This window comes from Microtus oregoni, unplaced genomic scaffold, assembly GCF_018167655.1.
Source record: "Microtus oregoni isolate MIOR12 unplaced genomic scaffold, Mior012 000005F_ref0000423, whole genome shotgun sequence".
Lineage (NCBI taxonomy): Eukaryota > Metazoa > Chordata > Mammalia > Rodentia > Cricetidae > Microtus > Microtus oregoni.
Genome location: NW_024543064.1, coordinates 61,842,224 through 61,866,373, shown reverse-complemented (window position 1 = coordinate 61,866,373; position 24,150 = coordinate 61,842,224). Strand labels below are relative to the sequence as shown.

The 24,150-nt window shown below is 40.0% G+C and overlaps 1 protein-coding gene across 1 annotated transcript in view; it reads left to right on the top strand.

Moving 5' to 3' along the window:
* Positions 1 to 24,150, top strand: part of Sh3gl2 (SH3 domain containing GRB2 like 2, endophilin A1) — a 170,197-nt gene that overhangs the window by 102,537 nt on the left and 43,510 nt on the right. The window contains exon 2 of the mRNA XM_041652677.1: positions 23,999 to 24,067. Within this exon, the coding sequence (XP_041508611.1) occupies positions 23,999 to 24,067 (69 nt within the window). The remainder of the gene's footprint in view (positions 1 to 23,998; positions 24,068 to 24,150) is intronic.

Sequence of the window (24,150 nt, the reverse complement as noted above, 5' to 3'; positions counted from 1 at the left end):
TCTCTTCATCTCTACCTGCTTCCTGATGCTCTCTGCCTGTTAGTATGTGCTGTGGGGGTTCCAGTGTTGGTCACTGACCATCTTGTTGATGCTTCCTGATGCTCTCTGCCTGTTAGTATGTGCTGTGGGGGTTCCAGTGTTGGTCACTGACCATCTTGTTGATGCTTCCTGATGCTCTCTGCCTGTTAGTATTTGCTGTGGGGGTTCCAGTGTTGGTCACTGACCATCTTGTTGATGCTTCCTGATGCTCTCTGCCTGTTAGTATGTGCTGTGGGGGTTCCAGTGTTGGTCACTGACCATCTTGTTGATGCTTCCTGATGCTCTCTGCCTGTTAGTATGTGTTGTGGGGTTCCAGTGTTGGTCACTGACCATCTTGTTGATGCTTCCTGATGCTCTCTGCCTGTTAGTATGTGCTGTGGGGGTTCCAGTGTTTGTCACTGACCATCTTGTTGATGCTTCCTGATGCTCTCTGCCTGTTAGTATTTGCTGTGGGGTTCCAGTGTTGGTCACTGACCATCTTGTTGTCTCATAGTGTGCATGTCACAGCTGTGGGACTGGGACTTCTCATGAGCCTGATATCTCAGCATAAACCACATAGCTGTTTAGATACGGGCAGCTGAGTTAGATCAATGCCTCCTATGTCTTCTGTGTCCATAGCATCTTCTGCCATATTTATTTAGCCAGCCGTCCAATGGTGAATGACTTAGATCATTTCTAGTATTTGTCATGGCGACTTTGTACGTACCCTTTGGATGTCTATTCATGTCTTCAGTTGTCATGTTGCTATAACAACATCTAGGCCTGTTAAATTTCTACTGGATATTGTATTTCAGAATAAAATATACCAGTTCATATTGATGAGTGAGCCCCAGAGTTCCTTCATGTCCCCCGTGCTGGTAATCTCCCTGTAAGAAAACAGCTTTGGCTATGATGGTCTTCAGAAAGGAACATGATTTGACACTTGACAGTATCATCTCTAGAGAAACTGAGCTGCTCAGTTTTGATTATCCCTTTACTAGGGGTTTATCATTTTTCTTACTTTGTCCTCTGTACCTCTGTATTGAGTTAGTCTTGTTGACTCATTTGGATTAAGAGAAAAGCTAATTAGATCATTGTGGAAGGATGCTTAAAAGAAATCCCACACAAGCCTAGAATAGAGAAATAGATATTTATTTATTTAGGGGTAGATTCACAAATCAGAATCCTTTGCTTGAACAGAGATCAGAAATTGAAATCAGGAACTGGAATAGAGAACCTGGAAAAGAGGCAGGACGCATGCTCTACAATGGCATATATAGTACAGTGGGCGAGTAACAACTGGCTGTAAGACTTCCTACAGCAGATCTGTTCTCCCATGATACTTGAAGGAACTGTCAGATTTTTCTTAGTCTTCCAAGCATTTCTTCTAATCCTTTAATTGTGTTTTCCATGGACATTTGATTCACTCTGTAGCATAAGTGTACATTCATGAAGATAAAAGTTACTAAAGTGATTCTCTAAAACTTATTTGTGAGCTGAAAACATTTTTGAGGCAGGATCTCTTATTGTCTGGGTGTTAGAATATCTCTCACTTGATCCTGTATTTGTCACATTCCTTATGGCTTCCTCTCCTTCTCTTTCTCCTCCTCCTCTCCTTCTTCTCCTCCTCCTCTTTTTCTTCTTCTCTCTTAAAATTGTTGTCATTATTTTTTGAGAATTCCATAATGCAATGTTTTATATTCATATCCACCCCATATAACTTCCCCATAGCTAATCTAGTTTCCACCCCCCCATGACTTCATGTTATTTAGTTATGCATTTATTTTATAAGCTGCTGAAACAAATTTGTGTTGCTCATATGCTCCCAGATCTGAAGCATCTGCTGGAATGCAGTCAGCCTACCAGGAGCCGTACCCTTAGAGATAGCTGAATGTCCCTCCTCCTGAGGCCATCTGTGTGCAGCAGCTCCTCAGCTGGGGTGGGAGCCCATGTGCCTTTGGCCTCACGCTTGCTGGGATGTGGACTGACTCGATCTCAGGCAGCTCTTGTGCAGAGAGCAGCAGCTGCTATGACCTCATGAGTGCAGCCGGCCTGCCACATCTTAAGATACTTTTTTCACTCCGGTCCTCCCTGACCTCTGATTCTTGCTCTTTCTGCTGATTTTTCCTTGATGGTGTCTGAACCCGAAGAAGGTGGGGTGTGATATCTAGATGTCCCCTTTGCATCTAAACACTCTGTAGACACTTTTCTTTGTGCTTTGAACAGTTGTAAGTTTCTGTGATAACCAACCACTATTTGCTATACAAAGAAGTTTCTTAATGTGGGAGGGTCATCTGTCTATGTGTTACTTTCATTGGTTAATAAAGAAACTTCCTTGGCTTTTTGATAGGGCAGGATTTAGGTAGGGAGAGTAGACAGAACAGAATTCTGGGAGGAAGAAAGCAGAGTCAGAGAGACACTATGGAGCCAGCTGCCAGGTCAGACATGCCGAATCTTTCCTGGTAAGCCATCACCTCGTGGTGCTACACAGATCATTAGAAATGGGTTAATCAAGATGTGAGAATTAGCTAATAAGAGGCTAGAACTGACAGGCCAGGCAGTGTTTAAAAGAATACCTTGTGTATTGTTATTTCTGGGGCTAAGCTAGCCGTGCAGGAGCCAGGCAGGATGAAAAGCAGGCCTGCTCTCCTCATCACTACAGTTTCTGGATGAGATCTGAGAGCTTCACTAATTGTGAGTAGAGAGCTACAAATATAGAGGGCAGTTTGAGACTGTGTCTACTCAGCAAAAAAATAGTAGCTTCACATGTAGAGCCTGTAAGCTCCCGAGCCATGGGTTGTTGGCCTGATTTAACATTGCCAGACATGCATTTCTTCCTGTGCAATAATAATCCAATTAGAAAGTTTTTTTTAACTCTCATAATACTTGTGCAACTATTGCACCCATGGGCATTTCTTGCCATGCTGCTGTGCATTATGGTAGCATACAGTGTTGACAGCTAGCTGGGTCAGACTGGGTGTGCTATTTCCCTCCCATAACTTGCATAGCACATTCTGGTACTGTGAAAGCTGCTTGCTTTTCCAAAGCACTTTACTTATAAAATCATTTCTATAGCCCAACAAAAACCTTAAATATATTTGCACGTGTCTAAATCGTGTAAATTAAAATGGACAGTAATAATTACTTTCAACTTAAGAGGAAACTATTACCGAAAATACAGTAGAATTAAGACCAGAAAAAGTGGGGACTGATTTTCTGGCATCACTGTAGCAAAGTTATATAAACCGGGAGCCTTAAAGACATGAACAATGACGATGCCATCTGATGGGTCAATGTGGTTGGGAGAAATCTCACAAGGCCTATTCCTGAATGAGATTCAGAAGGGGTGAAAATAAACGATTATTAAGTGTGTTCTGGGCAAAAAAAAAAATGAATTGACTATTACACATGCTTAAGCTGACGGATGGAAAGCATGAAATGAACACATAGCTTCCTGCTTTTCCTTTTAAAGCAAAGGAATGCCTTGTCTCAGGTGTGTGTGTGTGTGTGTGTGTGTGTGTGTGTGTGTGTGTGTGTTTGTGTGTGTGTGCGTGTGTGTTTATGTTCTGCCATACAAGCCAGGAGACAACCTTGGGTGTAAGTCTTGACTTTATCTTCTTTGAGATAGAGTCACTTCTTTGTTGCTATGATCAACAGGCAGGTGACCCATAAGTTTCTGAGGGCTCACCTTTCTCCAGCAGCCATCTTGCTATTGGAGTGGTGGAGCTAGGGATATGTGCAGACACATCCAGCTTTGCGTGGTTTCTAGGGATCTCGGCGGAGACCATCCATTTGCACAGTAAATGCCTTGCCCTCTGAGCTGTCCCTGTCCATGTCTCCCTCTAGTTTTCTTTCTATCCCTGACCTCCTTTCTTCTTTCTTTCTATAGCATTATGATTTATTTACTGAAAATTTTTTGTCATGCAATATATTCTAATTTTGGTTTCCTCTCCCCCAACTTCTCACAGATCCTCCCCATTTCCCCACCTACTCAAACCCACACACTTTCTTGGGCTCTCGCCTTAGAATACAAACTGGCTTTTAAAGTGGTAATAATAATAATAGATAATAAAATAAGTTAACAAGAATAGTACAAAACAAATAAACAGAAAAATAAGAGCTAAAGGAAAAACACAAGCAACACATACAGATGCCATGACACACTTGTTCATATATACAGAAAACCCATAAAAGCAATGTCAGAAATCATAATTTATAAGCAAAAGACATGAAGGTAAAAAAAAAAAAAAAGCAAAGCTCAAAGCATTGTGAGACAAAACGAATCTCCAAAAATGCCCAGGGATGGCACCATCAACAATGGGCTGGTCCCTCTTCCATCAATCACTAATTAAGAAGGTGCCCTGGGAGCTTGTTTATAGCCCAATCTTTTGCAGGCATTTTTGAAATTGAGGTTTCCTACTCTGATTACTTTAGATTGTGTCAAGTTGACATAAACTCTCCAGCACAGAACTGGAATGTAGCTCACTGGTAGAAAACTTACCTGGCATGCATGGAACCCTCGGGTCAATCCTAATACCCTCCAAAAGAAAAAATACCACCCCTGACGGTTGATTAAGTTCAGTGGTCATTCCTTATAAGTTCTATTATCAGTAAAGCCTTCCTTCCTTAATCTCTTCCAACCTCACAAACAGACCATAACAGTGAAATATTCAGGAGGTCAACAGTGTAAGACTCTCTGTGTTACTCCTTAAGTTTATTTTGAGGTACTTTGTTACCAATACAATACAATTGAAAGAAAAGGCAGGCTTTAGAAAGTAGAAAAGATACCTTGTTGGAACCTGTGATGGGATGCCATGCTCAGCCTTAAGGCAGGGGGAAGGGCTTGGTCCTGCAGCAACTTAATGTGCCAGACTTTATTGACTCCCTTAGTTGTTGGGAGAAGTGAATGAGAGGTGGGATGGGGTGGGGGAGGTGGAGGAAAGGAGGGACAAGTAGAGGGCTGGGAGGGAGAGTTGTGGTTGAAATGTAAAATGAAATTTGAAAAATAAATTAATTTAAAAAAGAAAGTAGAAAAAAGATTGTAAAATAAATCACTGCTATTACATGCTGTGATTGTATCTTTAGAATTTTATAGACTCAGATGAAATTACATGATAAGCACATTTATTCATAACACACAGCTGTATTAACATATAGAAATAACTTAGATAGATGTAGATAGCAATCAGATGGAATAGTGGAAGGAAAGATTTCAGATACAGTAACGTTTTCAAAATTAAAATTAGGCATGGTTCAGAATGACTTTCTTTTTTTAAATATAAAAATGCTATGCATAGACATCCTCAACAACACTAGGAATTAAAAAGGATATTGTAATTTTGTGGATGCAAAGACAGCATGGCAAAGGGGTGATGTATTCTAGACTGACAATGGAATTTAATACATTTTTGATTTTAAGTCAAAATTGTGCACATTTAAGCCAAGCACTGAATCCCTGAGTTACAAGTTACATCCTAGGCAGAAAAGTTACTCTTTGTAATAGGAAAGCTTATCATAAATTATATGAAATATGGCTAAATATAGCCAGGGAAATATAATAAAAGCTAAGAGGGAAAAGTAGCTTTAATGCTCATCAAACACATGTGAAATCTTATTTACATTCAATGAAATTACTTTGATATTGCTCAGTGTGCTCTGATCAGTCTTTAGCTCTAGATCTCCAGAATATTTTCATTAAATTCTTTGCAAAAGAATCTTAGTAAACAACCTAGTAAATGTTAATATAAACGCATGGTAATACTCATTAAAAATCTAATTAAGGAGTATAACATTGAAGTCTGGACATTAACCTTCCAATTGATTGATCTCAGAAGTGTCGCAAAGTTTCCTTATAAGATGTGATTTACTTAGATGACTCTTAAAATGTTGGATTTTTTTTTTCATTTTTTCTCCTCTGAGCAATAGAAATCCCTCAGAGAACTTTCTGGTCATTTTCATTTCATGAAAGGCGAGAAGTGGAGGCAGCAGCCTGTAACATCCACATCTCCTTTGTGTTCAATCTCCTACAAAAGTGTGGGGTCCCAGCCAGGGGCTGGCACAGGCAGCCTTGAAGGGTTAGTAGAGGTTTCTGGGCTGTCATCTGCTCCAGGCCCATAGACAGCACAAAGCAAGGGGCTTCATTCAGGTCAGAGCAAGATCCAGGATTAACGAAAGGATAACCGAGGGACAAGCTCAGCTGACAGAGGTGCTGACAGATTCAGAGCATGTCTAGCTATGTAAGGGAAGCGCTTCTAAATTTAGCTGAGCAGAAAATTCTGCAGCATAGCCTTCCAGTTTTAAAAAATTCTAAAGTTACAGAATTTACATGTCTGTGTTTTAATGTACGTATCCAGAAGATTCTTTTTCCTAGTCTTTAAAAATGAGCATGGATGCTAGGGTTGCACTAATTTCAGAGCTGTGATAATGAAATGCTAGTGTTAAAGCAAAGCCGACCTTCTGTAGTCACACACACACACATACACACACACCCACACACACACACCCACACACACACACACACACACACACACACACACACACACACAGAGAGAGAGAGAGAGAGAGAGAGAGAGAGAGAGAGAGAGAGAGAGAGAGAGAGAGAGAATGCTCTAGATAAGATGGAATGGCAGGGAGGACATAAACAAACCTAGCTCTGAGGTGGAAATGGGGCGCATAATGTTTCTCTACTTGCTTTTCCATCTTTCAACTTTTTCCAGATCTATTTTGTTGTTGCTGGATATGGAGTTTTCTTTGTTTTCTACATTGTAGTATGATTTCTTTTAAACACATGTACCTAATTTCTTTCTTTCTTTCTCCTTCCTTCCTTCCTTCCTTCCTTCCTTCCTTCCTTCCTTCCTTCCTTCCTAGCTTTCCATGTCTAGGGCCATAATTAGAAAAAAAAAACTTTTATTAAACCAGTGTTATTTAATTTCTTCCACAGTTTCTTCCAGTGTTTTCTGACTTCAAACATTTTAACTGGAAACCATGTTTAAATTATGACTTGTTCCATAAGGAACTTATACAAAGATATGTATTAATTGTGAACCACTGATCCAATCTTTCCAAATTGTCTTAATGCCACTTGTTGGTTATCTGAGTCATCTGACTGAACTGAAATCCACTTGTATCTTACCTTAAATTCCCATACTGAACAGTGACATTTATTTATTTACCTCTGAGAATCTATTAGCATGTCCACTTACTACTGATAATCAAAATCCCGTCTTCACACAAACAGGTCTTAAGATGATTTCCTAAGTATTTATTACCTCATGTACCCCCTTCATTTGTACTTACTTGTATTCCATCCAAACACAATTGTGAAGAAAGAGCCATTTTCATATTTAAACTCTCAGAAGCATGCAGAATTTGCATGTGATGTTCCCAGCGCATTATGCAAAGTGTGCAAAGTTAGTTGAGAAAATCCTCCTCTCTCTGAAGCTCTGTTAAGATTTTCTGATGGTCAGGGCTGCCCTTGGAGCCCTGGGTGGAAGGGGGCAGGTTGTCCAGACTGGGGCCACCATTGTTCACCTGGTTTCTTTCTTTCCTGACTGCTGTGCTCTCCCTAGCGCCTGTGCCTGCCTCAGCACCACGCTGGCTCTCTCTGATCCTGTTCCTCTCGCCATCCTTTACACCTGCATTGCAGTTCAGCATTTGGACTGAGGGCTGCTGACTGTTTTTGCATCCTAACTAATTATCATGATCTGTGCTTTGTGTTTATGCTGTTAAAATATGCTTGGCCCTCTTTTCATGTCAAGTGATTCTTTCTTAGAAAAACTATACTTTAAATAATTTAAGAACCCTCTAAGTAGGACAGTTCCAGGCTGGACATATTCTAACTTGAGCCTTTAAAGTATATTAAGTTTGAAGACTGAATGGAGAGACTTGGTTTTCTAAGTCTTGTAAATACACGGGAACCAGATACACAAGCTTGCATATACTTTTTGACTCCTGAACTTGATGTGTTCCCACCATGAGGCTGTGGGCAGGGCTCTGGCTGCTGTGGAAACTGCTGGCCCCTGTATGGCTGAGACAGTACCTTTCGTGTGCTTTAAACTTGCTAGATGGAGGAGGGCTGCTTCTGAGATGCTTAAAGTGTGCTATTTAAAGACCGCACGGCACCACTGAAGAAATTAGGCTGTGCTAATCCAACCTGATTACAAGATTTAGTTTGAAAGAAATTTTAAGTGTATTTGAGGTTCATTCTTTCCACAGATCTTAATTCTTACTGGAACTAAAAACGAAACCTGAATTTTAGGTGTTTAATGGTTTATATAAAAGGATTTCATTCTCAGGACTGTTATATTTTCTTTCATTTTGATTCCCTTGTGTTGTGACTGTTATTTTTCTCTATGTGTAAAGGTTTGTTTTGTTGCCTTCATACACTTTTGTTTATGAGTTTATTTCTAACTGTTATAGCACATATGTATATGTATGTGTTTCTGTGTACATGTTTGTGTGTGTGTGTGTGTGTGTGTGTGAGATGAGAGAGAGATGCCTACACATATGTGCTGATAACCAAACACATATGTGCTGTGCATATAGTAAGCATGTACTCCACCACTAAATCACACTCCAGATGATTCTTACCTGTAGAAACATATTCTTTCTTTCTTTTTTTGTTGTTTTTTATTTTGATTGGTTTTTTGAGACTGTGTTTCTCTGTAGTTTTGGAGACTGTCCTTGGACTCATGCTACAGATCAGGCTGACCTCGATCCGCCTGCCACTGCCTCCTGAGTGCTGGGATTAAAGGTATGCGCCACTACCGCCCAGCATAGTATTTATTTCTAATGCATATAAAATGTTTTCCCCAGTGTTTTTTTTTTCTCTTGCTAATCAAAAGCAAAAAGAAAAATCTTGTATGTGTTGAAATGTTTCTCAGGACTTGTTTATTTGAAGCCCAGGAAGGATGTGTGGGGACCTGGAAGAAGCTGTTTTATTCACTTGAGTTTCACAAGAAGAAACTTAGTGCAATCTGCCATGGTCCAAATGGATTAATCGGTGACTCAAAAGTTGATAACGTCATCTGCGAACACTCTCTGGAAAGCTGAACCACTTTGGAAATTTTGACATTTTCCTTTTCCAGAGATACCATGAAATTGAAGAGAATCGGTTGTCATCTCTCTCATATGCACAGTTAGGATCCAGTATTTATTTTAGATCAAGCATTTGCTTCAGGAAGCCATTGTCTGTGATCTTTCACCAGCTTTGACTGTCCCCTTAGAGGAAAAGCATTTGACCAGCTTTCCAATCCCAGGATGAATTATGGTGATAACAACACAGAGAGGCAGTGCAGTGATCGCTAGATACGACCTATTTCTGGGAAGATAAAATTAATGAGGACATGTGAGACCATATGCAATGATGGGCTATAGATGTGCTGTATTAGTGGTGCTAGTCAAAGATTATGGACAGGTGGCCCTTTCCTATATTCTGAAGAATGTTATGTCTTGATCATCTTAATTAAAATGTTCTGTTTGAGACCTCTGGATCCTATAGATTTAATGAGTTTCAGTGCATGGTGGTGACCACAGGTATGGAAACATGCATAAAGTTCACTTTTTAATGTATTTTTGTCTGCCACTATTCGACTCAGCTCTTGCAAAAGACAACTGAATTCCTGTGTGAACTCAAGTCTTCTAAGCAGGGCACTCTGTATCACTACTGAAATCTTCATTGCTGAACACTTTGCAGCTCCAGATGGCAGTGGTAAGACTTTAGCATTTGCCATATGGAGCAAGCAGTAAACACGTTAAGCGGAAAGCAGAGGCAAAATCCAGAGCCATCCCTTTGCAGCACCAGATGATGCTGGTCTCCACTCCAAGGATGCTAGAGCATCTTACTGTGGTCTAGAAGCATCCCGCTGATTGGTTAGCAGTTGAAGAATTGAAATGAAAAGGAGATGTTGTTTATTGATCTGACATGCTACTGAGGTCAGGCCCGGGAGGATGTACTGTGTGGCAGTATTTAGTACGCTTACACGGGAGATTCTCAGTCCCACTTCCAAGTATTCTCACCTAATAGTCCAGGATGATGCGTATTTAATTAGATTCTTCAATTGGCTCAATTGGTTCTGCTTTGAGAAACACTGTTATGGAGAATGAGCAGCTTCCTTTCTGCCCATGTCATATATATTAGTTCCTTCTATCCTTCTATTCTCCTTCCACTAGCTTTGATAAATCAAATTTATATCAGGAATTTAAATGGAGGTGTCAGAAGAATGAGATGTAGTGTCCTTATATTAAAGAATCTAAAGAATCGTCATTCCTGTTTTCTTATTTAGAAAACACAAATATACAGATATATAAATAATTCTTGAGGATTACATTCAAGTATGCCAGGAATGGTATAATCTAGCTGGTTGTTAGACTTGTGAAAATGAAACACCTCCTTCCACGGACAACAAATGTTGCTTTATCATCTGAAACTGTAACTTTTTTTTTTTTTTTTGGTTTTTCGAGACAGGGTTTCTCTGTGGCTTTGGAGCTTGTCCTGGAACTAGCTCTTGTAGACCAGGCTGGTCTCGAACTCACAGAGATCCACCTGCCTCTGCCTCCCAAGTGCTGGGATTAAAGGCGTGCGCCACCACCGCCCGGCTCTGAAACTGTAACTTCTAAAACATCAATCCCTGTATGCATGAGTCATCTCTTTCTAGATTGTTCCTAGAAACTCCCCAGGCCTCACTCTAATCAATGCTTCTATGAGCTGCCAAGGTCAAGACAGACCATAAATATAAAGAAGAAACAGCATCATAGCGTTAACTGGATATGTGGAAGCTCCAGGGTCCTTGTGGTTGGTTATTCATATTTAAAGTACAGTGCCTTGTGAAGGTGAAGATTCCTTCCCGTGTTCCATTATTTATTATTTTAACTGGCAAGATTGTGCATCTTTACAAGGCATGGAGTCATGTTTCACTCTGTTATAGGTTATATGCATCTTCTTTTAGTAAACAGAGCCATTTCATTTCAATTATGTTGTTAAAGAGTGTTGTGTTAGTTGCGGCGGGCTACTTTCCCGCCACCTGGCCGCCCACACGGCTAGCTTTACCCAAAATAATTACACGGAAACTGTATTCTTTTAAACACTGCCTGGCCCATTAGTTTCAGCCTCTTAACCCATTACTAATAATCTATGTAGCACCACGAGGTGCACTTACCAGGAAAGATCTTAACCTGCGTCTGTCTGGAGTGGGAGAACCATGGCGACTCCCTGATTCAGCTTCTTTCTCCCAGCATTCTGTTCTGTTTTCTCCGCCTACCTAAGGGTTGGCCTATCAAATGGGCCTAGGCAGTTTCTTTATTAATAAGAAATCACTCCCACATCAAAAGAGACCCTCGTCTATTGTTGAATATCTTGTTCAGAGAGTTGGTAACAGTAAACACACAACTATCAGTGAAAAGGCTGGATTTCATCGGTAGAAGGAATTGGTTTTAATCTGCCCTCAATTTGAAGATTTAAATTGTTATGCCATCTCTGTCACATACATACAAGAAGATTAACGTGGTACTAAGACAATGCTGTAGAGGTTTCCCGGAAGTGTGATCTTCTTCCTTTCTGGGGCTTGATAGAGAAAGGAAGTATTCTTGGTGTGCATTGAACACATTAGCTACAGTGAGCTAGGGGTGTGGAAAGTTCACCTGCTCTTCTCCGGTTCTTCCTGTTCATGAGTTTGGGCCTGTGGTCCCTCCACAGCCCTCTGCACTGAGAGTTTGCTTGGCTTCTAATTCTGATTTTGGCCTTTAGATACATACACACCAACTCCCCTATCGAGTTCTGGAAACCGGCATTGACAAGGCAACATCTGGAGTCTTTATGGAACTTGGTATTTCAGTTTTGCTTTCAGAATTGTAAAAGTCATACGTACTTTTGTGAAAAATACAAACTCAAGGAAGTTCTCTCACTGGAGATCATTTTCATATTGGGTCCTTATCTTTTTTTCTCTGCTTTAGCTTAGTTGTTTGAGACAAGGTCTCGCTGTGCACTCCAATTCTATCTTTTTTTACAAGTATTTTCACAGTTAGACTCATACAATTTTTGTAGTCATTTATTTGTAATTTATGATATCATAGTATCTTTTCCATCATTCCCAGGGTCTGGGTTCTAGAGTGTATAAAAAGGAGAAGCTAGCTGAGCAATATCCTTCATCTCCCTTTGCTTCCTATAGCAAAGCAAGATCAGCTGCCAACACTCCTGTTATCATGACTCCCTTGTCAGGATGGAATCTACCCTGGAATTGGGAGCTAAAATAAACCCTTGCTTCTTTAAGTTGACTTCACTTAACAATACTACCGTTAACTAACACAATATATGAGGAATCTTGGGGCACTGAGAAGGTGAAACCCCTGCCTAATTTGACATAACCAGGAAGTCATAGGATTATTACCCAGAAAATGTGATTTTTTTTTAGCCTGCCTGTCTCCTGTCCTCTCTTTTTAAGGAGAAGATCTTATTATGTAGCCCTGGCTAGTCTAGAACTCACTATGTAGATGAGATGGGCTTGCCTCTGTTTCCCAAGTGCTGGGAATGAAGATGAGAGCCACCATAGCCAGGCCCTTCCCAAGTGCTGAGAATAAACATGAGAGCCACCATAGCCAGGCCCTTGTTTATGTCACATAGACTTAGTGCTAGCCTGACAAGCAAAGGCAAGTATAATTATGACTGCTTTCTAGTGAGCGAGCATTATTTCTCTTCATTTTTATAAAAAGACTAGTTTTTCTCATATGCAGTGTCATTTTATCTCTCAACATGACTTGTCACTTTTCCCCGGGATGGACCAGCACTTAGCCCAGTGTCCCGTTGGTCAAAAGGAGATGTCTCTTCACACGCCCAGGTGTAGTTGTTTCCACTCCAGCCCCGCAATGAAGTGCCAAAATGAAGCGGGTTCTTTTACTCTTTGTACTCTTTTTTTGGAGGGTGTGTGCCATCTAGCCCCCAAATAAATCACACTCAAAGTCTTAATCTTTCTTATAAATGCCCAGTCTTAGCTTGGCTTGTTTCTAGCCAATTTTTCTTAAATTATTCTGTCTACCTTTTGCCTATGGACTTTTCACTTTTCTTACTTCTGTATATCTTTTTCATACTCCGTGGCTGGCTGGGTGACTGGTCCCTTCTCTTCTCGCTCTTTTATCTCTCTTGCCCTTTTCCCCAGATTTCTCCTTCCATTTTCTCTCTCTGTCTGCGAGGCACACCCGTCCTTTCCCCTGCCTCTCTGTTGGTCATTCAGCGTTTCATTAGACCATCAGGTGTTTTAGAGAATTAAGTAACACTTGGCTGCTGGTTGGTGGCTGGGTCCAATCTCCACTTCCGTATAGGTTGAGAAACACATACTGCAACTTATGAGCAGGTAACTGATTACCTCCCGATGGCTGAGATTAAAGGTGCATCTAATGGTTGAATGCCATATTGAATGTCTTTCTTAACTCTGTGTGAACAGTTCTATCTTGTAAAACTGCACCGGTTCTGTTCTGCACTCTACTCACTATGCACTATGGGAACTAGGCTGAAAATTTAAAATCATACACACAAACACAGACAGAGACAGACAGACGAGACCACGGGGACGTCCTTGAGACTAGAATGCCAAGAATGCCCACTTTATTGTGCTCAGGGGCAGCTTATATAGGGCTCTGGCCATGCCCCAGCTCTTGGGATCTTTCAGCTGCAGACTCATCAGAACCCACTCCCCTGCTGTCAGGGTCTCCGGCTCAGAGCAGAGGAAAACAAGTTGTTCACAAGAAATTCAGGGTCTGGTGGTCTGCAGCCCCCAACAGTATCTGACCTGGTGCACTATGAATCTTATACCATCTTCTCTCATATCCAGCTCCCAGTAATACCCAACCTTCCTACATCGTGTTCCAGAGCCTGGTATTTATGAGGATTTCAGCATGATGCTGTAAAATAAAGTCACAATTATCATGTTTTCAAATATTTAAAATTCTTATATAACTGAGTATTGGAGAAAGTATGGAGAACCGAATTTTGGCAAAGTTCAGGTATCACTATAAATGCTAGAACTACCTTTAATAACTAGGCCAGTTGAAGATTATATGTTGTCTTATTTTTTTTTTGTTTGCTGTGATAAAAATTCTATGACAAAACAACTTAGTGGAGAAACTGTTTATCTGGCTCACAGTTCCAGGTCAAAGCCATCACTGGGAGGGTCACAGTTACAAGAGCATGGGACAACTGTCACAACACATCTGTAGCCAACAAGCAGCTATACATACTCCAGCCCAACAGTAACTACTCATGCTTCTCTCTTTCTCTTCTTCCCCATTAATCCAAGGCTTACCCATAAAACAGTGTGGTTGGGTCTTGCCACCTCGGTTAACCCAGTAAAGGAAATCACTGGGCTGGCAGGATGGTCGAGCAGGTCAAAGGCAGTTTGTCCTGTACTCACATGGTGGATGGAGTCAAGTACAAGCTGTCCTCTGATCTTCACATGTTAGTCACTGTGGTACACACCCTCCCAAACTAATACGTAAATAGACAGATTAGTTAATTAACTGGTTCATTAATTAATGATTTAAGAAGAGAATCTCTTATAGGCAATTCCACAGGCTCACTTAATTTAGACAGTCCATCGAGATTCCTTTACATCTGATTCTACATCTTGTCGAGTCGACAACTGAAATTGGTCATCATATAGGCACATACCTACGACAGGAACTTTATTTCACATCATATAGTCTAGAGAAAACTCATTAGCATGGAACATGAACACAGAGGGATGTTTAGTGCCTAGATTTTATAATCATGAAAAATATAAAAGCAACCCCATATGCCCTGATGAGATGGAGAAGCACATTTTACTATGTAGTGGGTAAAATGAATTATTGGCCTCTGTGTAAATTAACATGTTTGGTGTGCACAGACTACTGAAGATATAGACTATATGGAACCATTTGGGTTGGTTAACAAACAGTAACTAATGTGTACTGTAGATGGTACGGGGATCAGCATCTCTAGGGTATGTACTATGTCTAATTCATGGCTGTTTTTGAAGTTACAACAAAATGATTGCATTGTTAAACCATTGTCAAGAAAACAAGTTCAGAACATATCGTATGGGATATACCTGACTTTTAGTCCTAATATATGTCTTAATTTCCTGTTTACTTGAAAACTCAGGGTCCTTGATGTACAGATGGCTGGGTCAGTATATACACCGTGTTCTTGAGTCTCACTGGTAGTTCCAGCATTCCACCTGCTACCTCTGTGAGCTAGCTCTTCTTAGGCACTTCATGGGTTCATCCTGAATTCTCAGGCATTAGAGAACCTCAAGGTGACCTTCAACCAAAGGGAACATAGATCAGGCAGAAGGTTGCATCGTTCTTGTTTCATCCAAGTAGTGTGCAATTCTCTACTTGTCTCCCATGGGAGCCTTGTAGGATGGAGTCTCGGTGCCCAAGACTTTGCCCTGCTCCTACTCCTCTCTTCCCACTCCTCCCTGAGCCTGTTAGGATCAGCACCTACTAAGCTGATCCGGATCTCAGGCACTGCTTTGGAGACCTTCATAACAAGATAAGAAATGGACCCACCACTGCCACCCTATAGGACAGCGAGGAGGAAGACCTAGTCACATTCTATTCTTTACCTCAGAAACATCTGCAGCAAGTGTGGCTGACGGTTGATGGTTCCAGTCAAGAGGTGTAAATTTTTGAGCTTGAAATAATGTGCTGGATTTCTGCGAGGAACTTCCTCTCTTTTGGAAACCTGATGGTGATGCAGAAAATCCACTTTGTCATGAGCATGCTCATTGGATCCCAACTACAATCAGTTTGTTGTAAGAAGAAAGGAACCTTTCTGGACTTAACTAGTAAAGAAGATGTGCACAGCAGTCCCATCTAAGGACACCTCTCTCTGACGTCACTTCACCTCGAGTGGCGCCGTCTCTCCCAGCAGGGGAAGGACATCTAAAACCTTACATTTGAATAAAGAAATGTTCTTGCATTTGATGACAGTTTGAATGTGCTATCTGAGTTTTAAAAATATTATTAATAGTGGATTGGCTATATATTCAAAAGAAACACAAGTTGAAGGAAACTTTAAAATAGTTTATTGGGAAATTTCCTTCAGGCCCTGGAAAATTTAATGCCATGAAGGACTTTATGTGCTTGCTATGAGAGGGACCAGAACTGACAAAGCAAAAATAACAGGGAAAATGAAAAAGCAGCAGAATATTTTTTTAAAGAATGTGTTCACTAAGCTTACTGGGAGAACAGGATGTTTTTATTAACAATCTTGGGGCTTGAGGCATGTAGGACTGCTTCCAGGGAGAAGCCGTATGTTCTTTTCTGCATGCCAGCCTTGTGACAGTCACGACTATGGTCTCAAAAATTAAAGCAAAATGCCCTGTGTAGTTCTCAGAGCAGCAGTGGACTCTTCCTGATGCAGAAGCCCATGCCACGTGAGGATGCAGTGGGAAGGCACCTGCCCACAAGTCAGAAGGGCAGCCCGCAAAGAGCGTCAGTATGCTTCTACCTTAATCTCAGTCTGCCAGCCTTCAGAACTGGGGAGATACATTTCTATTGCTTACATCATTTAGAGAATGGTATTTTATTTTGAGGAATAACAAAACTAATATAGTCTCTCATTGCCCATAAAAAGAAGGCTTTTGTTTGGCCCACAAGAACTTGCATGGATCTGGCTTCAGAGATTCTCCAGCTTCACTGTTAAGGGTTTCTAGGTCATTTCTTTAACAGATCCTAAACTTCGTTATTAATACTATGCCTTTTTCTCTTTGTGATTCTGTTTCTTTACTCAAGTGTGCGTGTGACACAGCTTTCAGCAGAGTGGAAGATATAAGCCCCGCAGTACATAATTTTGTCTTAAGTCTTATGAGACTGTTTTCTGGTAGAACTGTGATGTACAAGTGGTAGACAAGAAAAAAAATTCTTCTGCTGACAGAGTAGACAGCACATGGAAATGCCTCTTGAATTGTTCTTTATTTCCTGAAGAACTACGTTATTGGGGGGCAGGGGACTGAAAAAGTGCTTCTTAAAATATTCTCATATGATACTCTGTTTTCTGTGAGACAAAATATAAGGTAACTTGCTAATGAGATGACAGAAGTAATATGTATAAAGTTACCTCCCTAGTGAGGGGCTCACTCTGTACAAAGCACAAGAGCTAAGTTCACCAGCTTCCTGAGAAGGGTATCTGGAAGTAATTAGCTCTGTCACCTAAGGGAAATCCTGCTTTGGGGAAGTACAGACTAGAAGGTTATTATTTTTAACCCCAGTGAACCACAGCAGAAAGAGTGCTTTGTACTCAGCAGTTCTCAACCTGGGGGTCATGACCCCTTTGGGTCAGAGGCCTTTTAACAAGAGTTCACCTACTATTGGAAGACACATATATTTAAATTATTGTTCATAACAGTCACAAAATTACAGATATAAAGTCAAAATTAGAATAATATTATGGTTGGGAGGTCAATACAACAAGAACTGTTTTAAAGGGTTGCAGCATTAGAAAGGTTGAGAACCATTGGCACAGACTCATGCCTGGTGTTTGACAAGGAAGAAGATAAGGTGGGCCCTGGAGAAAGACCAAGCAGGTAACCACACCTAAGCTTCTTCCAAGGGTTTTATCTGTGGGTATTTAAAGAATATCTTTTAGCCTGTCTTTATCCTGTTCAATTTTTATTTAGCAAACAAAACTCTTTTTTTTTATAAAATAGTTCCAGTGTTCTGATTAGTACTTAGAAACAGTCAGAATTTGTTTAACCTAGAAGATACATAAAAAATACTTTTACTTAGAAATTTCAGAAATTTAAATGTCTGGATGGCAAAGATCAACCTATATTCTTTGAAACCCAGTCTTTGAAGCATCATGGCATTTAAGCATTCCAACTGAACAACCGAGAAAAACTGGTGTGAGACTGATATTCCATAAAGGGAATCTTCCCAACCTTCCGCCCATGGGAGTGGTACCATCTGGAACAGTCCAGATCTGCATATAGCAGCCGGGTGTCGGGAAAGTGCCGCTGAAGGGTTAACCTTTCTGGCAAACTGTCAGCTGCTTCAGCCAGGGTTTCTATTTGTTGAGTGTCATTGAAGACATTCCTGAGGGTTAGAGGGTGGGCTTCCCGTCTCTGGGATGACACTCTTCAGAAAGGGGAAACAGAACAGCATGCTATGGCGTGGCTCCGACAGTTTCTTTGTGAAGAGCTTGAACCTTAATTTTATCAGAATGTAAATAAAGCTAAAAGTTCCACCTTCTGTGTGTGTGTGTGTGTGTGTGTGTGTGTGTGTGTGTACGGATTTTTGCTAAATCATGATAGCCCTTAAACAGGGTTGTGATCCTCAGGTAGGGTGCTTCTCCAGCACGTGCTGGGCCAAATTGGGTACGAAGCCTGCCTAAGGAAGATTCATTATTTTAGGGACAGTTTATAAAGCGTGGAAGCATTCTCTTCCACATACAGTCTGGTTTAGTTGTAGAATGACCTAGAGCTGAGTGATGTTGGTGCCACTTCCTAAGCGAAGAAACTGAGGCAAAAATGTTATGCATTTGCCATTTATACCACTGAGAGGTCACCTTGTAAGTTCTGAAATTTATGTTTCCTGGATAGTGTGAAAATACTCATTGTCTCAAGTGGCTGGACAAGGAAAGAGAAGTAAAAAGTGATGCAATTGTATTTTAATTAAAATATAAGATAAATACAACCAATATCCAGTGAAAATAGCATACGTATTAGTTGTTCGAAGTTTCTGATTTTTAAAATCTATTCCATATAGAGACAAAATAAATATATTTAGAAGGTATCTCTAATTCATAGAGGTTCAGAGCCAATGCTGACTTTCATGTCTTCCATTAGTATTTCTATCAGGGCAATCTTTCTTTCTTTTTTTCTTTTTTTATTTTTCTTTTTTTTAATTTATTTATTTATTAAAGATTTCTGCCTCCTCCCCGCCACCACCTCCCATTTCCCTCCCCCTCCCCCAATCAAGTCCCCCTCCTTCATCAGCCCAAAGAGAAATCAGGGTTCCTTGACCTGTGGGAAGTCCAAGGACCTCCCACCTTCATCCAGATCTAGTAAGGTGTGCATCCAAACTGCCTAGGCTCCCCCAAAGCCAGTACATGCAGTAGGATCAAAAACCCATTGCCATTGTTCTTGAGTTCTCAGTAGTCCTCATTGTCCACTATGTTCAGCGAGTCCGGTTTTATCCCAGGCTTTTCCAGACCCAGGCCAGCTGGCCTTGGTGAGTTCCCGATAGAGCATCCCCATTGTCTCAGTGTGTGGGTGCACCCCTCGCAGTCCTGAGTTCCTTGCCCGTGCTCTCTCTCCTTCTTATCAGGACAATCTTTCTCTGATCATTATGTTCCTTACTGAGGAGTCAGACTTTTTAAGTAAAACACATGTAGTTTGAGTTCTCCATTTTCCATCTTACAGTTCAACTGGGCAGAAGTCAGAAGTCCTGTGCAGTTTTGCTAATGAAGCCGTTCCAGGTACTTTGATGGCTAATGAATCTCACGGACAGTCCCCCAAAAGCCTGACAACTTGCTGCTAGATTGAGCAGTTACTGATGGTGAGAAGTTAGGCGTATGAGTGGACATTTTAAATAATATTTAGGATTTGAAGAGCAGAAAAGGAAATAGGTACAAGTTATAAAGCAGAAGAAATAAACACAGCATGTTTGGGATATGGCAAAGAAGCTTGTCTTTATATGATAGACAGCGGAATGTTATTTATTTATTTACTTACTTATTTATTTATTTACTAAATCTCAATTATTCAATTTTACCAATAAAAACTCAGTAGCCAGATGCTGGAGTGAAAACCTGATAGCTCAGAAAGGGAGAGAAAACACCAGCTGACCTTCCTCTTCCACCAACATTCCAGAAGGCAAGCTTTCTCCTACACCATCTCAAATATATAAATCATTCTCAAACTGAACATCCCTCCCTTCCAATTTCTGTGTGTGTCTATCCATTCTTCTACTCGATATGGCTACTTCTTGTCAACTGGTTGCTTGTTCTACCTCTTAACCTGTGGTTGAATTTATTTAATCCTGTTTACAATATTCAAGCAGAAAGTTCTTGGATTAAAAATGTGTGCTAGGGTTGTCATACCACAACTAGAAACAGGTTTTTCCCAGTAAATAACACAATATCAGGGTTCACAGTGTGATCAAATACCCTATAATATTGGGGGATAAAGCTGAACAAAAATAAAAGTAAACAGAGAAGTTAGGACATAAATAAGAGGTATAGAGTCTATAGAGCAATGTGCATTTTTATGGCAATAGATAGCTGGTTCTTACATGTTCGGTAAATAAAATGTAGTGCTGGCCAAAATCAAAGTTGTATCAAGAGGGTGGAGCCTGGAGATGACAGGTGGCTGGAGGGCTGATGAGTCATTGCTGCAAAGCAGGTCAGCATCCTTTGGACTAGGGACTGCGGTTATTTACTGAAGATGTCTCTTGTGGCTGATTAACCTTCACATTATGCTTACTTAGCGATAGACAACACCCCGAGACTGTGCAGAGTCAGAATTAAAAATGAGATGTAAACTAGACCTGACTGTTGTTGTTCTTGAAAGGCTGTGCTTCTTGAAAGACCGCCAAGAATGATCAGTCTTATTTGCCTCTCTCATGTTCACTGCAGAATTCACATTGCAGCTCACTTAGGCAAATCTTTATTAAGATTTTATTAGGGATTCTAATCAAGAGTATGTGAGAGAAGGATGATAATTGGTTTGAATTATTTTTAATTTCAAAATTATTGATTGGTTGGAAGACAGTATTAGTGGAGGTATAGTGACAGAGATAATTAGAAACAGAAACTTCCTGTTATGCCAAAGGGGTACCATTGACCATCTTGAACGCTTGATGTTAGAGGTTTTTTAGATGACATTGGAGAGTTGTAGTTAGTTGTTTTTTAGGTTTGTAACTGTTACAAATAGAAATGTTGACTGTCTTGTGCTGTGGGATTTACAGTGTCTTGTACACTGTAAATATTTGTCACTCATATTGGTTTAATAAAGTGCTGATTGCCTCAGTAGCCAGGCAAGAAGTATAGGCAAGGCAACAAGACTAGAATTTGGGGAATAGAAAAGGCAGAGACACAGTTGTCTTCTAGACACAGAGGAAGCAAGATGAGAATACCTTACTGACAAAAGTTACCAAGCCACATGGTTAAAGATAGACAAGAATTATGGATTAATTTAAGTTGTAAGAGCTAGTTAATTATAAGCCTGAGCTAATAGGCCAAAGAGTTTATAATTAATATAAGCCTCTGTGTGTTTCTTTTGAACTGAACAGCTGTAGGACCAGGTGGGACAGAAACTTCTGTCTACAGTCTTGTACTATTCTGTTTGAATCAATAGTTTTTCTTAGCTTATTTAAATGAGCGAGCAAGTTTTCAAATGACAGAATATTAAAATAATATCACAATACTAAATATATACTATTGTTATATTTTCATTTTAGGATCCATTTCTGTGAAAAATTAAAGCACAAAATAAATAGTTAGCTGGTGATGAAGCCAAAAGCCTTCATCATTGGCCATGTCAGCTCAAGAGCTCTATTTCCTTACCTTGCTTCTTATTCATGAGATGTTAATTTTTGGTAGCATTTTTTTTAAAACAAAAAGAGTTATTTGCCATATTCCAATGAAATGAGTTCATTGTTATTTAAGTAGCTCAGTGTTTACCTCTGTGCCATGATATGTTTAGATCCTTTGTGACCTGGAAAATATCAAAGAGAATGTGGAAGTTATTTTCAGTAGTGCTTCCCTCTCAGGAATGTAACTCAATAAGAAAGCTGTGTATCAACCAACCAATTAATACAACATCAGTATGAACATGCTAGCTTCATTCACTTTGTGTGGCAAACCATTTCAAAGAAGCCTAAATGTCAGCATTGGTACAAGATGTAATATTTTTTTCTGACCCTAGCCTAGCTGTATCCTCTTTCCTTCTCTACCCACTTTTGGCCATGCTTTGTAAATAAAATATCTGAAGCCAGTAGACTAGTGGGCTGGAGTCAATATGAGTTACCAGTCATTAGCATGACCTTCGTTGCCCATTTGATATCTAGAGTCAGCTACTGTGGTGCTTGGCAATTGATGGATACAGAAAGAAGGGAAATAAAGCCCGTTCCTAGTTGCACAATATGTTTTTTAAAGTGTAATATGAATTCTTATGGTTTGCATGAATACTATGCATTTTTTAAGCATTGGTCAAAGCTGGATTGTTAAATGAGATTCCTCTCATTTTAATACACATAGAGGTATTTCTTAGATACATGTTTTTGGTATCTATTTTGCAAATAAATGAGGACCTGTGACCTCAGTTACAGGTCACATGAGGGGTCCAATTATCATAATTCCCTGACAGCATGAGACTTTGGGCACAGTGAGGTTCTCTAACATTGGAGACAGTTGTATTTGATGGAGATGGCAACTTATAGTTGTCCAACAAATATTTCTTTATTGTTTATGTCTTCAAGTAGATTAGAGTTTGCTTGCCCAAAAGTAGTGATCAACTATATATTTTGAGCATAAGACAGAAGGGCTGAAATATGAACTAAATTACTGTCACTTAAGAAATGTGATAGCAACACAAGCTTACTGATATTGTTTTTATTAATCTTTCCATTTAAATCATTGATCTTTATCTATCTATGATCATATTAAGGAAATTTTGGCATCTCGGAATGTGGAATGAAAGTTAAATAAACTGCGTAAGAAACCAGAGTGCTAGAAGCAGGTGTGCACTTTATTAGAGAGTAAAGTTTGTCATATAAATTGTAGGCTCAGATGTAGTTTCTTATTATACCACATAATTTTCATGACACCTCCCTGTACCTCATCTGGGAATATTCTATCCCACGCTGTATTCTGTCTGTTACTGCTGATGCAGTAAATAGCAGCATCTTACATGCAGTAAAGGTAGTCTTTTCAGAATGTTTTCTTCTTGGCACAACCTAGAGAAGGACAGAGAGAAAGAAAAGGTAAGAAACACACTTCAGGGACCAGCAAGAGACTTCTACGACTTTCAGTCCAGGAGTTGGAGCTAGGTCTCCAGAAGCCAAGGTCTCAAGTGAACCAAGCTCACTGAGAAAATCCACATTGCTCTGAAGTTTGCTGCAGGCAAACCACATGGGCTCCTCTCAGCCAAGCAACTCGTGAAGGAAGTTAGGCCTCATACAGTGATGTCTTGGGGAAAAACATTTATCCACCTTTACAGTTAGGGTATTTTTAAAAAGTCAATAATCTTGTCTTTGAGATAAAACCATTTCTTTCTGTGATCTCATCATATGTTTTTATTATCCTTAATTTGAATGGTTTTTCAGAAAAGATTAGTATATACATTTTTCTTAACGTGAATTTCGTATGTGAACTATGATAATTTGCATATATCAATTGATAATTATAAGATGTACAGTATTGAAAGTGATTGTGTAGCAAGGAAATCCCTCAACATAGATTGATATAGCTCATCACAATTGTGAAGATATAAACAGGAAGAGGAGAAAGCAAGTCCTTTTATCTGAAATCATCTGGGATCATTTCTTCTTAATAGTTAAATGGATGTTTGTGATTATCTGTTCAATAGCCCATGAGGAGCAGGTTGAACAAGTAGCAATTTTCTACCTAGGAGCATTTTAGATCCATTATCAGAGGCAAATGATTATCTTGTGGTGCTGCTGTTCCTTAGGATTTACAAAGAAAAAATATTAGCAGTTAGGTAGTTGTAAAGTGATTTATATAATAGAAAGAGCACTGGAGTTGAAATAAGAAGATGCAGGTTTGAATTCCTGCTCCAATGCCCATCAGATGCATGACCTATAGGATGTTGTTTTACCACTCTAAGCTAATGCTACGCTGCTTTGAAAAGGAACTGCCTAGCACAGTCAGAGAATGACTCCAAGGTTCGGTTAGGTGCTGTCTCTAAGAGTGCCCGAAACTTTTAACACCTTTTGTAAAGGAAAGAAACTGTTTCTAATGATCCCCTATTGTTGTTACCTTCTGCAGAAAGTGAGTGAGAAGGTTGGGGGAGCTGAAGGCACCAAGCTGGATGATGACTTCAAGGAGATGGAGCGGGTGAGTCTTTGCTTCTTAGTCTTCCCTTGGCATCAAGTTGTTCCCTGTAAGAAGGAAATGTGAAGCTGTTCTGTACTAGAGAC